Raw genomic sequence first — 24701 nt, forward strand, 5'->3', positions numbered from 1 at the left:
TTGCAACTTGTTGTGATAAGTTGGTGGAGAAAGTGCACGTATTGCCAAATGACCACAGGTGTTTGAGAGCGCAACTAAGGCCTGTGATTGGTTGAAAGTAACAAACAGGTGTTTGAGACGCGCGACTAAGGCCTGTGATTGGTTGATATAACACAAGGCATTATAACATTGGACGAATGAATTTGTTCATTTGCAACTTGTGATAAGTTAGTGGAGAAAGTGCACGTATTGCAAATGACCACAGGTGTATGAGACACGCAACTAAGACTTGTGATTGGTTAGTATAGTAATACACATGTGTTAGAGACGCGCGACTATAAGGCTTGTGATTGGTTGATACAAATTGTCGGCATGATAAAATTGGCCGAATGAATTTGTCTGTTTGCAACTTGTTGTGATAAGTTAGTGGAGAAAGTGCACGTATTGCAACATAACCACAGGTGTTTCAGACGCACGACTAAGGCTTGTGATTGGTTGATAGTACCACACAGGTGTTTCAGACGCGCGACTTCCCTTTGTCGGTGTTTTTTCGGTGGTTAGAAATAGATTAGAAAAGTTTTCTCATGCCATTTGCCATGCTATTTATAGACCTTCATCACGGTGTGGTGATCTTGATTTTACTCCATTCAAACTCACTGTAACCAAACTGAGGCTAGACGAAATAATAGTCTGGTGCCATGCGCAATGAATGTTAGCATTCATTACTGTTATTGAAAACGGAGAACATGACCAAGATTGTGACAGCGTGATAAAGGTCTATAGTACTATTGCATTTAATAACGAAACAACATGCCTATAAATACGTGTAAGAAAACATTTTAGCTTGCTTTCCCATGGATAAACATAGGGCCTACTGTCTATGATATTTGAAAACATTTTGCAAACAACCTTTTCAAGTATAACTGTTATAATTAACTGTCGAATTCTAATTTGTTTTCAATTATCCAGTTATAGCTTTTCAGTTCGTTTATGTTGCAAAATGGTAACTTCGTACAATTCTTGTTCATATACAGACATTTAAAGATACTGGACACTAATGGTATTTATCAAGACCAGTCTTCTCTAATAATGAAAGAAAAAACACCCCTGTCACACGACGCTGTTTTGTGCTTTCAGATGCTTGATTTCGAGACCTCACAATCTAATTACGAGGTCTCGAAATCAAATTCGTGGAAAATAACGTCTTTCTCGAAAACACTACGTTACTTCAGAGGGAGTCGTTTCTCACAACCTCTCCCCGTTACTCGTTACCAAGTAAGGTTTTATGCTAAATAGTTATTTTTAGTAATTACCAATAGGTGGAGAGCGCGTCACGTGGGTGTGTATAAAAACCTTTGTTTATGACCAGTTAAAAGGGTGAAAATTGGCGTGACACGCGAGCTTGCACCTGTTCCTATAAGACAGTTTCTTCATTCCTATTATATTGGTCGAGAGCAACGGCCGTGTGCCACATCACGCGATACGCGCGACGCGCGCAGCATTCCCTTATAGGGAGTTGTTTACCCGAGGGCGGCGGAGGGCCTTACCATTTCATCTGGAGGGGTGTTGTGTTGAAAGAAATCATTAAACAGTTATAATTTTTTGCATTTATTTTACTTTTTGACCAAAAGTGTTGATATTTTTTGACCGAAAAGGGATTTATGAATGGGAATCAAAAGGTGTTGAATCGGTTTTCAACTAGTGGTTTAAACCCGCCGAGGCCTGGTTCTTGATAATTTACCTCGACTTCGTCTCGGTAAAATTATCAAGAACCAGGCCTCGTTGGGATTAAACCACTCGTTGAAAACCTCTTCACCACACATTGATTCCCTTAATATTAATGGTAATGGAAGCTTTCCGATACAATTCTTTAGCGAGACTACGGTTGAGAAAGTGACATGTGCGTACATCGATCTAAGCTACATTAAGATGTCTAAACATGTGTTTTGACCGAAAAGAAACAAAAAGCCCGCATGAAATATTCAAATAGTAAAAGTCAATAGTTTGGATGGTGTGTCGCAGTATACCTGGTGCCTTGAAACCTCGAGTGACTCACCCCTGGGCTCACGTTTTTCAGTTGCGGCCTTTTCAGCCGGGTGCATCAAAAACGCACCACCTTAAAAATGTCCAATTGGCGTAAGTATTTCCATTTCGAAACTCATGCCACGCTCTGACCAATGAGTGTTTGAGTTCCATCAATACTTAATTTACTGTAGGCCTAGTGAATTAATATTCATAAATTGTCACAAAACACTCATCCACCGTGTATATGGTGAGGGGGGGGGGGGGTAATATATAAGGTGATGCTTGAGTTTTCTTCAATCAACTTTCGTAGGAAGTGAGGCAGAGCTGCTTTGGCGTTGTTATAAACTGGAGTTTAAGAAGATTGGATCGTCATTATAAATCGTGTACATACGAAACACTTGTCTATTCCATTTCACAATCGCTATGAAGTTCTTCATGATTTTGATGATGTTGATGTTGCCGTCTTCAGGGCATGCAAAGTGCGTTTGTCCCAAAGGCTGGTCCGTCTACGCCAGGCACTGCTATCTTTACGTGTCACAACCGGAATTCTTCTACAATGCCGAAACAATCTGTCTTAGCAAGAGCCTCAACGGTCGCGAATCGCACCTCGCTTCGGTACTGTACGTCGGGGAAGCGGACTTCATCGCAGGGTTAGCACCGAGGGACGAGTCTTCTAATTTCTGGATTGGACTTAAAGGCCACTACCCCTCATCATGGCAATGGACAGACGGAGAGCCGTACATATTCTTTAACTGGGGCACAAACTATCCATATAACTATCTGTATTACTCTGATGAGGACTGCGTTCGAATGTCTGACGGTCCCACTCACTACTGGTTCAATTACCCACATTGTTCTACCAACTACAAGTTACCCTACGTGTGCAAGATGTTACAGCGATACCAATACAGACCAAGTGCTCCATTAGCCTGAACCATATCTGACGTCACACTTCGAGGCTCTCATTGTCTTCATGGTCCTGGAGATTCGCGGTTAAATCCGACGTACATGTATTTACATATGAAGCTTTTAATGTACATGTAAGTTTAACACTATTAATCATTTCGTAGCAAGATATGACAACAATGTTACAATGTTCAGAGTGCACAGTTGTGTAAGGAACGCGTACAATAAGAACTCGTACAATATTTCTTTCTCATGTTGGACAAGTCAAACTTGAAACAGCAGATAGCTTGTTATGAAAGCTTGAATAAGCCTCAAGCACCACAATGGCAGGCTTTGATGTCTGTGTATACATTTTGCAAAATTAAAATACTGTAATATTGTGTTCTTTAAAAGCAGTGATGGACACTATTGGTAATTACTCAAAATAATTATCAACATAAAACCTTTCTTGATTACAAATTTAATAGTGGGGAGAGGTTGATAGTATAAAACATTGTGAGAAAAAGCTCCCTCTGAATTGAAGTGACGTAGTTTTCGAGTAGGAAGTAATTTTACACAAATTTGATTTCGAGACCTCAGATTTAGAATTTCAGGTCTCGAAATCAAGCATCTGAAGGCACACAACTTCTGCGACAAAGGTTTTTTTCTTCTTCCATTATTCTCTCGCAACTTTGACGACCACTTGAGTTCAAAATTGCACAGGTTTGTTATTTGTTTTATGCATAATGTTGAGAAGACTGGTCTTTGGTAATTACAAAAGGTGAAACTGGGCTCACGTTGAAATGATTCTCAGACAAGCAAACAGTTGCCATTTTCGCAGCCAGGGAGTTAGAAAGAGGCACATAACTTGCAGAATGCTGAATTTACTGTATACGAAATCGGATACAAAATTGCTCGAGATCAACAAAAGTCAATAGTCTGTTGTTTGTACAGATGGGTTGCTCCCAGGGTAATAAAACAATGACAGGGCCACTGCCAAAGTCTCTAGCATCGATTGTTTGGGTTTCTTATTTGATCAATTTTATAACCAGGCCCTCGTATAATATGGATACTGGAATAATTGTTAACGATTTCGAACCTGGTAGAACAAGTACAATGAATAATTGATTAATGATAGTCCTCAAACGTATATTTCGATTAAATTTGACTCCATTGTGGATCGATTTTACATGCATTAATATTAAATGCTGTCTCATGAAAATAAGTATCATTTTGTAAGGAGAAGACACTTAAACCCTGGTGTTCATTGTTTCAACAACTAAATCCACTGTCAATACTTGGAAAAAACTCAGATAAAACTTTATTTCACAACGACTCCTATAAGAATGCATTTCCTTGCCGACTTCAAGCTGTTAGCTCTACTAGCAGGTATCGTGCACTACGGGCACGCAGGCTGTCTATGCCCTCTGGGATGGGATGTTTATAGACGACATTGCTATCTGTACGTGGAACAACAAGAGACTTTCAACACCGCCGAGAGCAACTGCAACGCCCAGGGGCAAGGCGGCAGAGAATCCCATCTCACCTCGGTACTGGACACCGACGAAGCTGCGTTCCTCGCTGGGTACATTCAGCACGGTAGTGCCTGGATCGGGTTAACGGACATCGCCATAGAAGGTGACTGGGTGTGGCAGGACGGTCAACCCACCGGGCCCCAAGACTGGTGGTATCCTAACCAACCGGATAACGCAGCTGGTAACGAGGATTGTGTCCAAATGAGGGCCGATATGGGTTGGAATGATTACCCTTGTCATTATAAGTTACCTTACATCTGCAAGATGCTTCAACGATACCAGTACCGACCTAACTGATTACTCATTCTTGCCATGGTCACCACATCAACTTTGAGGAGAAGGTTGGAACAATTTGTACTATACTTTCAAATAAAAAGCCGGATCTTTTTCTGACCTCAGCTGCGAGTGAAGCAACTTGACAACACAGTGGCCGGCATCATCAAGGGAAATATTTATCTCCAAAACGCTATTTAATAGTAGTTGTAGATGACATCTTTTTTTCTTCCTAGAAGTAACCGTTGCGCAAGTAAGTTATGGTAAAAAAGATTACCGTTTTGCACAATCGGCCTGAAAAGCTAAAGTGACAGTGTCCCCGAATGACCATTGCTATACACAATTGAACTGCAACATCAAGACCACACCCTATACGTCATAATGACGGCATCATTAGATGTACAGAAGTTTGGACAACACAATGTTACTAAAGAGAAAAAAATACCATTTTGTCGAAATAAAACAGACTTGGCAATAATTGAGTTTGCAAAAATAAAGTTATTTATTTCATATGCTTGTTTTGCCTTGTTTTATGACTAACTATGTTATTATCATTTTTAACTCTCTCTCCTATCTCTTTACTGTTCTTGTTGTCTGTGCTTGAATTTTGACCTGTGAAATTAATAAATGAAATGAAATGAACTATTTTAAACATTTTTTTTGTTTTCTCTCAGAGCAGTGTATTGAGAGAGTAATAACATGGAGGGACCACTTTTCTTTAGTCACGTGGGTGGTGGCCGCCATTTCCAGTCCAAATGCATCACGAGCCAATGTACAGTCTGGTAGCCTGGGACAAAAAAGTGGCTTCTAAATCACAAGTTGAGAAACTCTCTCAATGCTCTGTTTTTTTTAACTACACTGGTATGCCCTCCATTGACACGAGAAAGTGGTGAACACAATCTTGGCTAAGCAATAATAACTCGCAATGAATTTCTCAGCCGTGATGCCTTTTAGGATTTAACTTATTTAATAGTACTGGACCTATACGGCGTTGAAAACAAAACTCCCGTATTTATTTAAAACTTGTTTTTCAGTAGTTTAACTTCAAAGAAGGATTGGTACAGAATTTTTGTTTGACTCACTTTTACTTTTCAGTTAACAAGATAAGATACACCAATGTGAGGCTATGTGAATAAAACAAAGTTGCTGGGTATTTTTCCTCAGGGATGAAGTTGTTGTGGAATCGTACATGGTGAATTAACCTGTATGCGGTGTTACTGCGGTGTTTTATTTTGAAGAAAAACAAAAATATATGCATGGATACTATAAACATACGCAACTATAGTTTCACATAGTCTACTAGTGTAACATAGCCATTAATATACAAAACTCATATTTCAAATACAGATGCTGTTTATAGTTGCATGTTACAACATTCTAACATTAACTTTTAGCTTCAGTTCGAATCCCCTTCAGAGTCCTCGTGTGCACCATACCAAATTGGTCAGTTGTCACCATTATCGAAAAACAGTCCCACACTGAAACCGAGTCAGATAGTTGATGAACTACAAGACCTTTGTGTGTAGAACCTTTAAAAAGTTGTTAAGGTGCTGGGTGCATTCAACAGCCATTACCATCATGGCACCCCCACACCCTTCCCCTTGTAAAAACATTGCCCATGTACAGTCCACTCTTGTTATAACCAGAGATCGCTTAGACTGGCCAAATTATCTCTTTATAACGATTATTATTGTTATAAGAGGACAGCAAACAAAGAAACACAAAGTAGAAATGAGATCCGAAGGGCTTCAGAATGTACTCGTTTTGAGGCAGAACTTTTTTTTGAGAGTGGCCCTTCTAACGAGGTTAGACTGTACATTTAACAATGCTCATTGTAGTCAAAACAAGTCCCCTGACTTCTCTACATAGGACAGTAAAATTAATACTATCCCAAACAAGCTGTTTAAAACTACTAAACTTACAGCTTCTTTGTCAAGTTATTTGTGTTAGTTTAAAACGAAGTTACTGGGCGCTTTTCCAAGTAAGCTGCAATTTTCTTGTCCTGGGCAACACGTCCCTTGAGAGCGAACAGTTTGGGGTACTTCTGAAGAACATCATCTCTGCCGTAGGCTTCTGCACCGCAGTAAAATACAATGTCTGCACGAGTTATCTGTAAGGAAAAAAATTGTTTCATTAATTCCTTTAAAGGGTAATACAGGACTGGTAAAGTCAAACAGAATCTTGGTTTAAAATCTTGAGGAGTCCCAGGTTCCTAATAAGAATTAAGGCCCGGTCACACAGGCCCTGATATTGAGAACGAAAACGAGAACGATAAAAATGCATGCCCTCGAGGGTAGAATAAGCGTGGGCGTATTCTGCATGGAGCATTTCAACCAATCAAGGGCGGGCATTTTTTTCGTTCTTTTGTTCTCCTTACTCGGGCCCGTGTGACCAGGCCTTATGGGGCCGTGACTTGAGCAGAGGAGATAAAGCAAAAGTTTAAGGCCAAGGCTGCAAAAGTCAAGATATATGACAGGTCGCAATTGATGTAATCTACAGACCTTTAGAAAAATACCCATTGCGCAAGAGCTGGTGATTAAGGTGCATGCTGGTCTAGCATAGGGATCGAACTTGAGCGCTACCTAGACCAGCATAATAATAATAATAATAACAAATTCTTATATAGCGCATTTCACAATAAACCGTATCAATGCGCTTTACATTAGTCCCCTAGTCTTTGGGCCAATAAACATCCCTTTAATCTTTCTCAGCTCCCATTAGGGAGTATACAGCCCCGAGCTGCCGTGGCGCTCCGAAAGCTTGTCATTCACAATATCAACCTCTACCCTCGCAGGTACCCATTTATACCCCTGGGTGAAGAGAAACAATTATAGTAAAGTATCTTGCTCAAGGACACAAGTGTCACGACCGGGATTCGAGCCCACACTCCAGTGAATTAGCACCAGAACTTGAATTCGATGCTCTTAACCACTCGGCCGTGACACTCTCACCTCATTCAACGCCGAGAGTGAAAATTACATAATGGGCCATATTTTTGACCGCGTGAGGGCGCTCTCAATCACTTCCGGGGGTATATTCATTCATACCCAAAACAGTTATTAAAGATTGGAACACATAACCACCACAGACATCTAATCCATCACGGACAATAAGACTTTTAAAGGAGCCGTTATAATCCACCTCTAAAACAAATTGAAACTACGGCGCAACACTAGTGACAGAACGCCTATTAATCTGTGCAGGGCGAATCGCGTATACCCCCGGAAGTGATAAAAGTACTATTTATAGCGCCCTCGCGCGGTCAAAAATAAGGCGCATTTCTTTTAAAAGTACCTTATCCCCGATAAAGAAACCATCACCGCCCTTGTTGAACACCAAGAACTTTTCCAAAGCATCCAGAAATTTGAGAGACTTCTCATTGTAGAATGCCTCCAGGTCTTTTTTCTGTAGGAAAACAAAAAAAATGTAATTGATGTTTCTTTTATTTTTAAAAGATGTAAGTTTTTTTAAATCATGAATAGTTTTTTAACCTTACACTGATGAGAATTAAGCACTGGGGGGGGGGGATATACTGAGTACTTTCCTGAGTTCTGTGGGGACAAATTCCACAGGCAAATCACTCAGGCGGGATTCGAACCCACAATCTTTCAATTGCTTGAGAAATATCTTACGACTTTCAACAATAATGTTATTTTTCACATTTGGTTCAAAATGCATTTTTTCTATTTATTTATTATATGAAGACAAATACAAACTGACTAGAATGGGATTGGAACCAATGACCTCCGAATTAAAATGTCGGCTCTCTAAACACCTGAGCTATCTAGCCCTGTTTTGTCAATATGTAAAGGTTTCAAAAGTCAAATGAAGTATTCAGATGCACTCAATTTCCAAAAGACAAGACCTCAAGAAGTCTAAACCCCTAAATGTCTTCTTATTTTGTACACTTTCAGAGCGAAATTCGAAACGTGACATCATTGAACATCAACAAAAAATTGGTTTGTACAAGGGAAATGTGTGCGCCAGTCAAAAGAATGTTTTGTTTTTTCTTTTCTTCAAACTGAATTTGACATTGGAGCTCTCTTCAATCCCAAACGCCAAAACTTCTTAAGGGAGACTTTTTGGGGACACTAGGTGGCAGCAGACTCACCAGATAAAAAATACGTTGTTCTCGTAGTTGTGAGCATGCTCAGAGCCACGTCAACAACATTATTGACCTGGGATGTCTGCTGCCACCTAGAGTTTTAAAGTCTCCCATTAGTGTTTGATAAGTCATTTGCATCATCCCTGAAAATCACTAATCTATCCAATAAATGATAACAACATGAAGACCAACCTTCTTTTCTTCATCTTTCTCGTAGAAAAGGATCCTTCCAAGTGGGTCAAAAATGTCCTCTAATGTTGCAATAATGATATCAATCTTGGTAGTTTCTTCATTATTGGCTCCATTCAGTCCTAAAAAAAATTATAAAAAATAGAGATGAAATCACACAGAGAAAGCAGGGGATATGAGTCTCAGTGACATTTGGGATACAGTGTAGTCAAGTGCTCCTTAAACCCCCCTAGGGGCCTGAATTGACCCACATTCAGGTCAAGTCGTACTTGACCCATGTCTTGGTCAGTATGACCCTGAATCCATGTCAGAATTACCAAGAACTTGATCAAAATAATTATGCAAAATCTGTGTTAAAATCAGATTTCTTCAAAGACCACTTTCAGGTCAGCCTGACCCAGATCATTCATCAAAATGATCATTTTGACCCAAAAAATAATCAAAACCCCTTATTATAAACCACTTTCTGGGTCAACCTGGCCCCGCAATTTGAGTAAAGTCTCATGGGACCTTGAATTTGGGTTAAATTCAGAGCTGTTTTGTTTTGTAACAATAAGTCGACTGAATTATCAGCAAGCTTTTAAAGACACTGGACACTATTGGTAATTGTCAAAGACCAGTCTTTTCACACTCGGTGTATCTCAATATATATGCATAAAACAAACCTGTAAAAACTTGAGCTCAACTGGTCATCGAAGATGCAAAATAGTAATTAAAGAAAAAAACACCCTTGTCACACAAAGGTGTGTGCTTTCAGATGCTTGTGACCTCATAATCTAAATCTGAGGTCTCAAAATCAAATTAATTTGTGGAAAATTACTTCTTTCTCAAAATTAAGGTTACTTCAGAGGGAGCCGTTTCTCGCAATGTTTCATACTATCAACAGCTGTCCATTACTCGTTGCCAAATCAGGTTTAATGCTAAAAATAATTTTGAGTAATTACAAATAGTGTCCACTGCTTTTAAATCAGTTTTTCAACAAAACACTACAAAGCATCACTCACAGACACATTTTCACAAATATGGTTTTCAGAATGTTAGATAAAAATGGGATGTAATTATTACATACCGTACTCTCTGGCGACAAATCCATGCATAGCTCTGCCTTGTGGAATCGGTCTGCTATCTACCATCAATAATGGCAACTGCTGCATTGGAGTTGCTATTGGAATGAAATTTAAAAAAAATCAATAAGGGGGCCTACAGAACAATAACATTCAACAAAATTTGTAGGTGGATACCTTTTCATGATTTTTGTCTGGGAGGGATGATAACATTTCTGTATTCGGGATGTCACTTTTTCATTCATTATGAAATAATAGTGTCCTATTATATTCACTCAAACAAGATCTTGTCTTTGTGAAAAAGTGGTAGTCCGATAGTGACTATAACAGAAATCTGTCCGTTGAATTTTGAGAAATAGAGTAATAATTATATTAGCTTATGTGTGGTTTATATAGGACTACATACAACTTAAATTTTAGACAGCAATATGAATGTATAATGGACCTTATCCATAAACGTAATCCGAGTGTACAGTTTTATGTCTTTCAAGTCAACAGTAATTGAGAATCACTTATCTGGCCAGCGCCACCATTAATCAGTCCGGCCCCACTCCAGTTACCATTATTCATAAGAAACTACTATTTTAATTTGTCTATATGCTGGTAGGCCTAAAGCCTTCTCGTTGAAAGCCTGTTTATGATAATAAAACACCAAAGATTAGAATGGTAACATAATGCGTGTACATTTCACGCCATAACTATTACACTAGATTGCTCTTTGAGCCGCGCCCCTGCCAAACTAAACTTACTAGCTTTGTTCTTTGCCCATTCCTCCGATGTGTAGCGAACATCCTCAAACTCCTGGCCGGCATGAGCTAACATCATACGGGTAGGCTCAGCCCGGCCGCGAGCGTCGAAATATATCACTTTGTAGGCAGGCATCTTTGAAGCAAGTTGTTGTTGTGCGTGAAGTACTGATGGGAGTATGAAACTGAAGTGGTGCTTGGCAAGTGTAGTTGCATGCAAGTGTACGTCTGATTTTATGTCTGGCTATTTAAACTACGTGAGCACCACTGTATTGCCAATTATACGATTGTATATAGACAGTCTACTGCGCATGCATGTACCTTTGTCCATCTCAAGGCCAAAGGTTCGTATCCCTGGATGATTTTTGCAAAATCATGCCCATTGTAATCATATTATTTTTAGCACAGCGTGTAGCGTGCCGATTCGACCATGATGAGGTAAATACATGTAGAAGTTTCTGGAAAAGTGTTTTGATTGCGAGAGTCGGTAGTTTTCTCCAAACAAAATAAAACCATATTATGGCATTGTTATAATAACAAAATCGGTTCACGTTTTGATATGAACTTAGCCTTGGGGTTTGGGGGTAACGAACCCGCCCAGTGAAAGTTCAAGTCGAGACCTGGGTTGTCAGAAAACAAGACCCCGACTGGCTGGATGCAACACTGGCCCAGCTTTGAAAATAAATAATTGCATCTCAAGGCCAAAGGTTCGTATCCCTGGATGATTTTTGCAAAATCATGCCCATTGTAATCATATTATTTTTAGCACAGCGTGTAGCGTGCCGATTCGACCATGATGAGGTAAATACATGTAGAAGTTTCTGGAAAAGTGTTTTGATTGCGAGAGTCGGTAGTTTTCTCCAAACAAAATAAAACCATATTATGGCATTGTTATAATAACAAAATCGGTTCACGTTTTGATATGAACTTAGCCTTGGGGTTTGGGGGTAACGAACCCGCCCAGAGAAAGTTCAAGTCGAGACCTGGGTTGTCAGAAAACAAGACCCCGACTGGCTGGATGCAACACTGGCCCAGCTTTGAAAATAAATAATTGCATTTCACAAACATCTCGTTCCCATCAGTGCTTCGTCCGTTATGAGGTAGTTTCATTCTTAGAATTAAAAGCAACTTTTGGTCAGAAGCCTATCCAAGCAGCTTGATATTCAACGCATTTTGAGAAACATTTCACAGTTGAATATTGGAAGCATTACTGACAGTAACGCTTCTCAGATTGTGTAGGCACCTATTCTTTTTAGGCCCCTATAAAGCCCCCATCCTGCGTGTACCCATTCACTCAATTTTTTTGTTTTTGACGCAAGTTTTTTTTCCGTTCAGCAGAAATAATATTCACGCTCTATAAAAATGATTCCATGCAATGATTAAAACAAGCGAACAGTCTTCGACTGTACCAACTTGACCATGATCACACACTCGGTGGCAAACGTTTAAGTTTACCAACCAATCGGTGTACGAGGAGAGGCGGCTAATGGACTTTTTTGCACATACGACACCCTTGCAAAACATTACTTTCAGCCGAAAGTCATTGGGTGCGTTCGTTTGGCTTCCCGCCAGGGGGAGCTCCTGACAAGAGCTGAACGAACGACCACTCACCGCTCTCGTAGTGACTTCGTTTACCTGGGGCCAGCCCCCAAGTGACCCACTCCAGGGAACTGGGGGCTGACATGGGTGAACCACTGGAATGAAGTCAAAAGCTATTCGAACGCACCGGGGCAGACCGGGGATGACCCAGGGATGACCCAGGGAAGCTAAACGACGCACCCATTATTTCGTGTTTTTTTTGTAAACAGAAAAGGCCTAAAGAGTCACTAATCACCAGGGCGGGCTTCAAATTATGTTTTTCTTTGAGCAGTACGTCTCTTTTCATTTATAGATTTTATTTTTACCCCATTCCCAGTTTTTATCAATAAAGCGTATGGGTGGATGGGTATGTCTTTGCAGACAACCTGCCCCAAAAGAGCGGGAAACTTTGCAAAAGTGTGACTTTGACTTTGAACATTGCGGCTGCGCACTTCTCGGCTATCCGGCCCACAAACTCAAAAAGTGACGGCCTTCGCACACAGGACACAATTTACGGCTATGTTCTTTGGTTCTGTACCACACACAAACACAAAAAGAGTGAAAATGCATACCGTTTTACCGCGTGAGTTAGGAAGTAAATTAGCTATTATTCTCGGGGAGAAGAACAAAATCCGCTATAGCAAAGTGAAATGCCGCCATCAAGAGTTTGGACGAGAAGAGAAAACAATACTTCAAAATGGCGGCGCCGAGTTGTGAGAATGTGCCCACGGTCTTCATTGAGGTTCGTCAACAAATTCGTGCAGTGCAGGTTGTTTTACAGATACAGACCTCGTGTGATGAAGACAAACCCTGGTAAGGAATGTGTAGGGTTATATTTACACGAAGAAACTGGCATGGTGTATCGTCTTCTTCCACAACTGGAGCTTTAGTTTTGTTCATTTTTGTATGTAAACAAGCATGACAATAATTGTCGTGACGTGTTGTCGTCTGCTCGACGAACAGGCTGGCTGCTGAGTGCGCATGCAGTGCACTGGCATGGCTGAGTGACTGACTTCAGATTGTTATTGTTTTGTTTACACTTCTATCGAAAAGTTGCCGTATCATGCCACTACCTTTTCATTCGATATGAAATAATTTACCTCAATAATAAAATGAGAATGAGATCCCTTTTTGTAAAAATGATTGAACAAGAAAGAGGTGGGCTGAGTGATATGGAAAATTATCATTTACTTTAGCCGATATTTTTGGGATAATACAAGGTACAAAATGTACAGCTTCGAGCAAAACCTTTGCAAGTCCCCTCAGCTTCAAAACTGTTGCAAACACAACTCCCTTTTATTTTAAAATCTAAGACGACAAGAAATTGTAAAAACATGTATCCTCCTCTTACCTGTTTTCATGGTATTTTTGTATGCCTTTTTCTTTGAATTGGGAACAAAATAATGATGCCATCAACCGATGCCCTAATTATCTTCATTTTGTTATTGTATGAAGTATGCAAACATATATCAAAACTTGATGGACATTGAAATTTTCACACCACACACCGATCTTCGATGACTTTAACTGGTCCCATTTCCCCCCCCCCCCTGTTTTCAAGGCAAAGTATGGTTTCCCGCTGAAGCCATACGCAGAAGAAACATCTGCAGTGACTACAAGTGTTCTGTGAGACTCTGTGTATGACTCTAAAGCCAGCAGTTGTCTTAATTTTATTCAATATATTTTTATATATGATGTTTTAAAAATTACCATTGTAATTTGAAAAAAATAAAAAAAAATAATCTAAATTAAATAAAAAGTGTGAATAATTATTGGCTTTTCAAATAAACAGTGATAATTGAATCACCAAGCCGATGTTTAAATTTAATGATATGAGGGTTAAAAAAGAAACCAAAACAAATATTAGAAAATGATATAAGGCACTTGGCTTCTTTTAAGCCTCTGTATGTTTTTCCAAGAATGCTCAGCAGAATGTTCAGTCACATGATTTGATCATCGTGAATTGTGAATTGAATGAGTGTTTGATGAAACTTTTTCGGTGGGCAAATTGTTTTATAGGCCTATGGCCTCAACATTATGACATATTTTTGTACCTTGTAGAAATGCCTAAAATACCAAACTTTTTGCATTTACAAGTGCAAATAACCAGTGGAGCCTTACGTGTTTCTAAGTTTTGGTCAAGGGAGAGGAGACTCTTTACTTGGCAAATAAAACCCCAACAATTATATTTAAGAGAAGTAAACGATTTGCCACGATTTTAGGGATACCTTGAAAACAGGACCTCCTATGATACGATGTACTCTCCAGATTACACGTGCACATCTGTTTTTGAAGTTTCATTTCTTATCTTCGTCATCTTTTCTTCAGGCCTCCAGGTCGCAGTACTAGTCGCATTTTTGGAAATTATTATCCCTTGGTTGCATTAGTGATATGATTAATAAAATAAAACTATAAAATACATCATTATGTTTTGTTTATACAGCCAGGATAAGTGTCAGATCACACCAAGTACTTTCCAAGTTGAAGTTCTTCCTCACTCCCTGAACATAAATTTATGGTCTGATAAATCGTGTGATGTCTTCCAGCTGAATGGAATTAAACTTCTTCCTAAAACCTGCAACGGACTTCACTGGGTAAGATGATCAACTCCTTGCAACCATAGAGGAATAAAAAACAAACTAGGATTGTACGTGGGGTCGATTTCCCAAAGATAGTCCTCACTAAGGATTAAGACCTAGGTTAGGACGAGTAACTCATTCTTACTCATGTAAGATAAAACTAGTCTTAACTTTTTGTGAAATCCACCGCTTACGACCTGGTGGGATCAATTTTTTAGAGTGCTGCTGAGCAATAAGCAAATTTGCGTGCTAACTAAGCCAACAAATTTGTTTGAGCTAAGCATATTTCACAGGTTAGCAAAATAATTAGGCGGCCAGCTTGCTTGTTCACCATGACATATAATATAACGTCAGTGTTCATTGCCATACAGAAACCAGCGAAAGGTCAGCATGCTTTTATGAGTGCTAAGGGTTAGGAGAAAAACAGACACAACAAAATTAGTCCTTGAAAACCTGTGACATAAGATAAGTTTTTAGAAGAGATTTGAATTTTGTGGGAAAGACAAGACCTAAGATTAGGTGGTAGAGAGTTCCAGATGCATGACATGGCTGAAAAAAAAAACCTGTCACCTTAGGAGTGTTGTGACTTGATGAGCATTTTATCCTCCTTTTTATCCTCCAGGTACCTGAGGAGGGTCTCCATATGAGGTTGCAGGTGGCGGAGGGTCACTCTAAAGACACCAGGGAGGTTTCTGAAGCCAGAGAGAAAGAAGAATGTGGATTCTTGAGCCAGGCTTCCTGTATCCTCACATGTGGGATGTGCAGAGCCAAGATTGCATTGAATCAATGGTGAGTCTTGTGCACTTTCTGGAGCAAGTTCGGGTGTGCACCGTGGGTAACTAAAGGTTGACTATTTTGACTCGAACGCGGGCTGGTCACCCAATGGTTGACTGTGGTCGACCATTTGGAACCAGCCTCATAGTGCATGGTTTTCTCACTGGTCCCAATAGCCTGTTTCATTCTAACACTGTGTAAAGAGCAGAGGGGAACCAGTGACACTTTTATCACGCTGTCACCATCTTGGTCATGTTCCCTGTTTCCATGATACTGAATGCTAATGTTCATTGCGTGAACATGGTACCAAACTATTAATTCGTCCAGCCTTTGTTTGGTTATGGTGAGTTGGAATGGAGTAAAATCAAGATGGCCACATCGTGATAAAGGTCTATAGTGAGAAGGCGGAAGACAATTGAGTGTTGAATACCATTGTATCGATGATTGACTAGGTTTCAAAATAAGTCCTTTAAGTGAGTGTGTCGCTGCCCATACGTTGCTGGTCAGTAGTCAACTAAACATGTGCACTCGAACTTGTTCCTGGATGCAGACAACTGGGAGCAGACTAGTGTAATGAAACTGAGCAAGGATAACATTTGGGGGGAAAGTCCACAAGACCGCAGTACTTTTAGCTCAAAATATTGACTGGACCAGAATTTCTTTTGAGTAGCAATCCTTGCAAAGTAAGTGAGATCTACTGTTCATGTATTTGCTTGTAGCACGTTTGACAGAGTTCTCCCACTTCCCTCTGAGAACTGGAGAGAGCTGTCTGAGAATTGGTGTTGCCATGGTAACAAAGAGACGGGGCGGTTTGCAAACCAGTCGCTATTGCCGTCGGACTCGGACTGCCTGGTGGGTGCTCTATACATTCTTTTGCATCCCAGCATGCTATGCAAGGAGGCTTTTATACTAAGGCGGCTGAAGACTGCAGATGCTCCTGTCACACGAAAGGTAAGTTGTCTTGATGTATGAAAATTAAAAAGCAGACAGGTAACTTCTTTCTTAAATGTACTGGACACGTTTGGTAATACTATCAAAAACCAGTATCCTCACTTGGTGTATCCCAACATGCATAACATATCAAATCTGTGAACATTTGGACTCAATTGGTCATCCAAGTTGCAAGAGAGTATTGAAAGAAAAAACACCCTTGTTGCACAAATTAGTGCGCTTTCAGATGCCTAATATTAAAAAGCTTCAGGCCTGAGGAGTTTTAATGAGTGAGAAATAACCTCTTTTTCAAAAACTATCGTTACTTCAGAGGGAGCCGTTTCTCACAATGTTTTTAACTATTGACAGTTCTCCATTGCCTGTTACCAGTAAGTGTTTATGGTAAACATTATTTTTAGTTATAACCAATAGTGTCCAGTGCCTGGATTAGCTGATTTTCTCTTTTATTTTCAAAAAAATGTGCAAGTCTTGCTCATATTCGAACAAGGAGTCTCGTTAAATTGTGTGAGTATACAGTATGCATTAAAGCAATGTGCGTGGGACCAAAGTGGTTCCCCAATTACCCAACAATCGCATAGTCTATTGTAACACTATACGTGTACATGTAGCAAACTGGAAACACTGTTCAAAGTTTTGTTGTCTGGACAGTTTCTTTGCAATAACTAAGTTCCATATCAAAAGAGGTCAATTTCAAGTCCAGGGATAAATGATTACCTGTGAGGGCAGAGATGGTTCTTGTGATTGGTTTTAGCTTAGTAGCGCATATAAATGTCGCACAGGCTGTATACTCCCCAGGGAGTTGAGATGGTTCAGGAATGATTTAAGGCCCAGTGATCAGGGGTAATAATGTCAGAAGCACTTTTAGATGCCATCGGGTGTGTAAAGCGCTTTATAAAAACTGGTTATTATTATTATTATTATTATTATTATTATTATTATTATTATTGTGGTGATGAAGTCAGTTTATGAATGGGGTCAATGAAAGAGGCATTGTAAGTTCTTGTATTCTTAATGCACGAGGGCACTGTTTGGTTGGACCACAAGTTTAACTTGACAGTGCATGCTAAAGGGTATTGTTCTTATCAATGTGTTAGCTGTGCAAAAACAAATCACAAAGGAAAGATAATCAGTCAATTCAAATTTATATTCAAACTTTCATGCAACCAAACAGAACCAACTTGTGGTGTGATTCAAGCACTCTTGTTAGTTGTTAATCTTTTAAGAATCAATTTTATGGCTCTGCTTGCTGCAAATGAATATGCTCAAGGTACTTAGCAAATAGTTTTAGCAGTGTAAAAGAAGATTACTCAGGCCAAACTGCTTAGGCCATATTCTGTGCCCAATTTCATGGCTCTGCTTGCCGTAAGCACAGAATCTGCTCTGTGCGTAGGGCTTGCGTACTCGGCATTCTTCACTTACAAGGCTAGCACAGAAATTTGGCGCTTGCACGTAAGCGGGCAATTGTGATCGTATGCACAGAATTCGGCGGTAAGCAGAGCAATGAAATTGGGCCAAGAGTTGGTGGATACAGCTGCGGCCGAGGTTGTTGCTGACGATGTTGCTATAAACGTTCTATATTTCACATGCATGATGACTGGGCAATTCGGCATGGGCCCGTATAGCCATGTGCATTAATGTGACAACTAATAGAGTTCTTTAAACTTTTAGCAACATTACCAATTTTGAGTATCTTATCTGCTTGTAGGTAAAATATTATGTTGTGGCTTAAACTTTAGTTTTTCTTCTTGCTTGATCTCTTCTAGGAGTCGTCGTTGTCTCTTCTATGCAGGCGATGCCGCTCTTCACTAGGAGAAGGTTTAACAAAAGGTAATAATAATAATAATAATAATAATAATAATAACAGTGTATTCTTACAAAGCGCCCATATCCATCAATCAGTGATGCTCAAGGTGCTTTAATGTGGGACTATGTTTAAGTTATGAGAGCTACATGTACATGTACTCCTTTTACATAGCACCATGTTATGGTTTACAAGGTGCTGCGCGCGATATGCCAGCCAAGTATGCAGCCAATCAAACTAGGAACACTGGGGTGAACCCCTGTTCTTTTCGTCTGATGCACTGGATTCTTTTATGTGCGTTACACAACACATGGGACTAACCGCTTTATGTCCCATCCGAAGGTCGAAGCATCATGGTTACATGTACTGTAGTGTTCTGCTGAAGTGTCACGACCGGGACTGGAACCCACCCTCTGTTGTTCAGAAGCACCAGATTTTGAATCCGGTGCACTTAACTGATGGGCCATCACTCGTCATGTATGACATAATAGTGTTATTATAATGAATAGGGTAGATGGCCTTAGCTTTCGATCCAATCCGGACCTTCTTCAGAGGCATAAAACAAGTACAAACAAATACATATCCATTTATAGAAAAAGAGAGGGGGAAAGGGATTAAGGAAAGGATCCAGAAAGAAGCGGGAAAATAACAGCCAATCAAAGTTCCTATTTCAGAAACAATATTGGTGGCTAAGAACCAATGGGAGTGAAGTGGCGAGGACAAAGGATGTTTAGAATGAAAGGAAGGGTTACTGGACCATAAAAGTGGTAAAAGTATTGTTCGACAACAATGCAGGGAGACATGAAAGGGTAGGATTAGAGAGCAAGTTGCATCATGATGCAACTAACAATGGTCAATTAATAAGAATAGCAAGATCAGCAAGATCAAAGGTATGATGATTTTAAAAATAGGTATGAGGGACCTGTGGAAAAAAAAAAGGGGGGGGGGGTTACTTACATCAGATAGTTACAGTGATGAATTTATAAAAACAACTTTAAACTAGGTTAATTTATACTTTATGTACAGAATATATACAACATATAAGTTCTTAGGCAGAAGTGAAGTGGAGGGTAATGAGAAGTTATTTAACACCAGTGTTTATGTTAAGTCCAAAGGGTTTGACTGTCTTGAGTTGGTGAATCCAGTGTGATTCTCTATTCTAATAGTAATAGTGTTATTATGATAGTGTTATTATGATATATTTCTGGAAATGAAACCAAGGTTGCCTCATTAATTACTCTAGCTTGCAAGCCTGAGGAAACCTGTAAACAAGAGTGCTTGCTATGTGAACCAGAAACTCTGGGCTCAACCCCTACTTATTATATACTTTTGGAGCACTTTATTTTCATTAAAAGTAATAAAGAACTATGATCCACAATTGTAAACTGGTCCTTGATGCTAAATGCATGATCAGTGGTCTTTGGTGTGTAAAATTTATCGAGCGTGACAGCAGTTTTGTCAACAATTGTGCGTGCTTAGAACTTTCCTCCTCAGTGAGCATGTACTTGCCAGAGGTTTTTTTTAATGAAACTGGTAAAGTGTTTAGTGCAGGATGGATGGATGATCTTGTATTGCAAATACAGCTCCTGTCCGCCTCGGATGAACAATATTATAACCTTTCTGAATCAAGCTCAGTAATAAGTTTTTCTCCCCAATATTTGCCAACACTCATCATTTGTACTTGGCTCATGTACTGTGTACATACTTCTTCATGGTGCAGTATGTTATTAGGTCTGATACTTTAGCAATATTTTTTCTCCTCATTAAAGTGCTTTTCTTTAAATAATAATAGCCACAATAACATGTTCTTATATAGCGCATTTTACAATAACCGTCTCAATGCGCTTTTCATTAGTGCAAAGGAACTTTAAACTTCTACTGGAACGTTTTAAGAGATTATGAACAAAAGAAAAATATATTGAGAGTTACTTGACAAGCAAAAGAGTTACTATTCTTGACAAGCCCATCAATCAAGAAACATGTGTTTATTTATGTGCCCGACTAATGGCACAGTTTTAATGTCTAACCCTTTCCAGTTATAATGCAGTAGAAAAAAGTAATCCTTTTACAGGCAAAGTAATTAAAGGAAGCACTGTACAGTGTTAGGTGAGGCCTGATGATGATCCAGTTAAAAGGATTTGGGTACCTTTTCAAAATGTCCATAGATTTACATTAAACTTACAGGGTTTGAAGATAATGATAGTGGAAAGATTCCCTTCAAATATTACTTACTGAGGTGCTGTAGTTTTTGAGAAATGAGTAAAACAATGTCATGAAAATACGTTTGTAAATAATTAAAATAATATTCGTCTCATGAGACGAAAATTATTTTCATGACATTGTTTTACTCATTTCCCAAAAACTACAGCACCTCAGCACGTAATATTTTCAGGGAAGCTTTCTACTATCATTATCTTCAAACTGTGTAAGTTTAGTGTAAATCTGTGGACATTGTGTTTTTTGTCCTACAAAAGTTACATAGACCCTTTAAAAGGAGGGTATTACTTTGGTAAAAACAAGTTTTTTCTTTTTTAGAAACAAATCCCTTCAAAGACATGTGAAATGTATTTTTTTGTTCAGCTCTATTCACACGACAGCACTTTATCTTGGATCCCTTGCTTAATTTGAGCATGGTTGTAAAATTTTGCAATGTTGGACAATATTTTACAAGGAAACTTGTACAGTAAAAACTGTTCATCCTTTCACACGAGGTACAAATTTACAACCATGCTACAGTGTAGCAAGGGTCCCTTGCTAATTTACTCTCGTGTGAAAGGGGCTTTCCTCTTTCATCAGGTAGAGCACAGTCCAATGTGCATAAACTTGATTGCCCACTAATACCCACATTAATCCAACCGGTCATTGGCTCTTGACCATTGTCCACCCACAACAAGGCAAAGGCAAATTACTATCGATCTTCTTGCCAGCTATCCATTTCAGACGTTAATTACTCCCAAGTCTAATCAATCCAGTTAGCAGGGCTATGCTTCTTAAGTCCCAAAGACAACCAATCAATAAACCGGACTCCCTGAACACCTTTCCAAGACTTAAATGACATTGATCATGGCATGATCCTAGAAAGTTACCGCATGGCTATCTTGGAGAGATTCCCTGTGTACCTGCTTGATGTTAATTTTGGTTTTAGATTACCCATATACACCGATGTGTGTTCGTACTAATCAATACTTTCCCAAGCTCTGTTTAAAATATCACAGGCATTTACTCAGGTGGGATTAGAACCTCAGACCCTTGCAACTTTACAGCAGTGTCATACCGACTAGATATTGTTGTCATAACATCAAAGTGGGCCTGACTAGTTTTCCCCACTATTTAGTTTCAATTTTGTGTGGAATAAAAAACCCAAACAGATGCACCAGTCAAAAAGCTTGTTGGATAGCTCAATATAGAATGTGGCTTGCTGCAAGTACCACTTATTCTTGGAAATGTTTCATGCAAAGTGCTTTCAGGGAATAGCAAATTGTCCAATATAGAGCAACATACACTTGTCACAGGTCCTTTGCGCACGCTGGACCATTCCTATGGAATCAGTTGCCAAAACACATTCGGGGTAGTGGCACCGTGGACACTTTTAAAGACAAATTGAAATTTCATTTGTTTCAAACAGCTTTTTCAGTAGTTTATTTCTTGTGTTTTCCTGATGTTCCCTCTTCCTTCTGTTGATTTGTTTCTGTTTTCTTCTTTTCATGCGCTTTGAGCACCTTTTTAGGTGGATACATGCGCAATATAAATTTTCCTTATTATTATTATTATTATTATTATTACGAATGTCTACTAATGTTGAGACCAATACTAAGAACTCACTCTGCAGTAGTGAATTTAATTACGAGAAGTCCCCACAAAAATAGTACTTGATAGATAGCTATCACAGTGACAGTGGCATTTTACACAGGTGAATTTAGAGATTCTAACTTTTCTCCCAATTCCATAAATTAGACTCTAATTTGAAAATGAGTGCATCACAAAACTGTACTTGACGTTCATGTTCTTCTGAAATGGGGTTAAAAGGAGAATGTTATCCTTTGATGTGTTTTATTTATCTAATTGAATCAATCTTGTCAGTAATATATCCTTAAAATGAAGACCGTTTTCCAAACTATCTTTGCTAAAAAAATACTGATTGCCATCCCTTCTCTGTTAATTTTGACAAACACTCTAAAATAATCTAAAACAGAGTGGGTCTTTAAAGGCACTGGACACTATTGGTTACTACTCAAACAAATTGTTAGCATAAAATTTACTTGGTAACGGGCAATGGAGAGCTGTTGACAAGACAATGTGAGAAAAGGCTCCCCCTGAAGTAATGTAGTTTTTGAGAAAGAAGTAATTTCTCACTAAAATATTGAATTCGGGACCTCAGCTGAGGTCTCAAATGCATCTACAAGCACACAACTTGTGTGGCAAAGGTGTTTTTTCTTCCACTATTCTCTCACAATTTCGACGACCAATTGAGCTCAAATTTTTTACAGGTTTGATATTGTATGCATTCTTGTTGAGATACACCAAGTGAAAAGAGTGGTCTTTGACATTTACCAAAGATGTCCAGTGCCTTTAAGACTGGAGGGACAAAGTGAAGTCAATGCTGGATGATTGGCCTAATGACATCTGGCAGATTTTTATTTACTCCAAAGAGGGCATGGTTTACTTTGAGCATTCATCAAGCATTCCATGTGGAACTTTATTTATACAACCCAAATGCACTTTATAGCTGAGCAAATGAAAAGAAAATTGAAGTTAACAGAACTCCCAAGGAACATGCGTATCATGCTAAATGTTACTAAAGTAACCAGTCACATGTACTGTAGCCTCCAGGACACCTCCAATTTAACGTACATGTACAGTATTATGAACAAGTATTCTGGAACTTACTGTAATTACCACTAACACCTCTCAGCTTCAATTTGGGGGGGGGGGGGGGGGGGGTAAAAACTGATATATTTTTCTCATACCACAATTCTTCAAAGTGAGATGATTTTCAAAATGCTTTAATACTATCAAAAGCTGTTGTATGATTTTCTATTCGTTAAAGGTTTTATTGCCATTGGTTTTAAAGGGTTTGGGTACTTTTTATAAGAAACAAGACACAAATATCCACAGATTTACCATAAACTGACATGGTTTAGAGATTGTAGAAATCTTCCCTCAAATTCTTACTTGCTGAGGTGCTGTAGTTTTTGAGAAATTAGTAAAACAATCTCATCAAAATTATTTTAGCGTGTATGTAACAGATATTACGCGACTCCCACTGTAAACATTGCTCTGTGGTTTTCACATTTTTTTTCTACAAAACTTGACGTTATGAAGCTGAAACTTCTACAGGTAAACTATATAACATGCATTCTCATTCACAGTGTGTAGGGATTCATGTCATAACCAAAAAATTGGTTTACAAAAGTTGCCAAAAGCCTTTAAGAGTGATTATGCTTCCCTTTAAAACAAGCTCTCCTATAATCAGTCCCCGCTGAAACAAACAACTCACAATCGTTATGAAAACAAACTCCACGTCCTTTGACAAAAATATTGGAACATCATTCCGAACACAACTCATATTCATACTGCCCAGCGACATTAGTATACAATGACCAACACAAATTGAGTAAGCATTGATTAAGCCATATGGTTCACACTAACACTAATTGCTCTTAGGCTGCTGAATCAATAGTTAGTACACTCATTTGGTAAAACTATCACACATGTAATTCTCCTACATGCGTCATCATTTTTCTTGTAAGGCTCAGTACATTCGATGTAAATTACAGTGTTTTTTTTTGTGGCCCTCAGTCTTTGCAGTACATGTTATTTTGTACGTAGCCGAAGCAAGCTTCCTTAAATGAGAGTATCCTACAGGACCATCAGGTATGGATTGGTTGCAATCCTAGAGTCCTTCACCGTGTTCACACCTTTGTTTTGATCTTTGACTTTATTTTTGCTTCAGTCTCAGGGCCCAATTTCATAAAGCATATTAGCATAACAGCTTGCTAAGCAAAGAAAAGTGATGTTTAACATGTAAACAGGTTACCAGCCAAAGTTACACTAAGTGTATATTGTTGTGACTGGTGTTCCCCTCCATTTTTACTTAGCAAAGACATTTGTCCAGCAGTATTTTCTGCTATAGCAGCTTTATGAAATTGGGCCCAGATCACGGAAGGCCCTTTTCGAAACTGCTGCTTATAGCACCGTCCGTCTGTTTGATGTCCCA

The 24701-nt window shown here is 39.1% G+C and overlaps 4 protein-coding genes across 5 annotated transcripts in view; 3 read left to right on the plus strand and 1 right to left on the minus strand.

The window, feature by feature from the left end:
- The first annotated feature begins 2427 nt into the window (after positions 1 to 2427).
- LOC117296661 (snaclec VP12 subunit A-like) lies at positions 2428 to 2937 on the plus strand. The gene has a single exon (XM_033779689.1). It carries the CDS (start codon positions 2428 to 2430, stop codon positions 2935 to 2937), a length of 510 nt encoding a protein of 169 aa, XP_033635580.1.
- Positions 2938 to 4235: 1298 nt separating this feature from the next.
- Positions 4236 to 4721, plus strand: LOC117296662 (perlucin-like). Its single transcript, XM_033779690.1, has one exon. The coding sequence runs from the start codon at positions 4236 to 4238 to the stop codon at positions 4719 to 4721; it is 486 nt and encodes a 161-aa protein (XP_033635581.1).
- Positions 4722 to 5175: 454 nt separating this feature from the next.
- LOC117296909 (S-crystallin 4-like) lies at positions 5176 to 11040 on the minus strand. The gene is made up of 5 exons (XM_033780014.1): positions 10805 to 11040; positions 10061 to 10153; positions 8995 to 9113; positions 7992 to 8102; positions 5176 to 6807 (listed from the first exon to the last, which is right to left on the minus strand). The coding sequence occupies exons 1-5, from the start codon at positions 10935 to 10937 to the stop codon at positions 6649 to 6651; spliced, it is 615 nt and encodes a 204-aa protein (XP_033635905.1). The 5' UTR covers positions 10938 to 11040; the 3' UTR covers positions 5176 to 6648.
- A 2015-nt stretch (positions 11041 to 13055) lies between these two features.
- The window catches only part of LOC117296581 (E3 ubiquitin-protein ligase E3D-like), a 57361-nt gene continuing 45715 nt past the window's right edge, over positions 13056 to 24701 (plus strand). For both annotated transcript variants that reach the window (XM_033779600.1, XM_033779601.1), the window contains exons 1-5: positions 13056 to 13192; positions 14823 to 14973; positions 15581 to 15747; positions 16452 to 16683; positions 18447 to 18510. In XM_033779600.1, coding sequence (XP_033635491.1) covers positions 13077 to 13192; positions 14823 to 14973; positions 15581 to 15747; positions 16452 to 16683; positions 18447 to 18510 — 730 coding nt within the window. In that variant the 5' untranslated portion in view covers positions 13056 to 13076. The remainder of the gene's footprint in view (positions 13193 to 14822; positions 14974 to 15580; positions 15748 to 16451; positions 16684 to 18446; positions 18511 to 24701) is intronic.

The sequence above is a fragment of the Asterias rubens genome, chromosome 11 (genome assembly GCF_902459465.1).
Source record: "Asterias rubens chromosome 11, eAstRub1.3, whole genome shotgun sequence".
Taxonomy (NCBI): domain Eukaryota; kingdom Metazoa; phylum Echinodermata; class Asteroidea; order Forcipulatida; family Asteriidae; genus Asterias; species Asterias rubens.

What these genes read in the sequence shown, in the direction of transcription:
- LOC117296661 (XM_033779689.1), top strand. Translation starts at nt 2,428, where the DNA reads ATGAAGTTCTTCATGATTTTGATGATGTTGATGTTGCCGTCTTCAGGG.
- LOC117296662 (XM_033779690.1), top strand. Translation starts at nt 4,236, where the DNA reads ATGCATTTCCTTGCCGACTTCAAGCTGTTAGCTCTACTAGCAGGTATC.
- LOC117296909 (XM_033780014.1), bottom strand. Translation starts at nt 10,937, where the DNA reads ATGCCTGCCTACAAAGTGATATATTTCGACGCTCGCGGCCGGGCTGAG. An exon ending in ATGGGCAAAGAACAAAGCTA is followed by an intron (nt 10,154 to 10,804) that starts GTAAGTTTAGTT and finishes TCATTCCAATAG; the next exon opens with CAACTCCAATGCAGCAGTTG. An exon ending in ATTTGTCGCCAGAGAGTACG is followed by an intron (nt 9,114 to 10,060) that starts GTATGTAATAAT and finishes AATTTTTTTTAG; the next exon opens with GACTGAATGGAGCCAATAAT.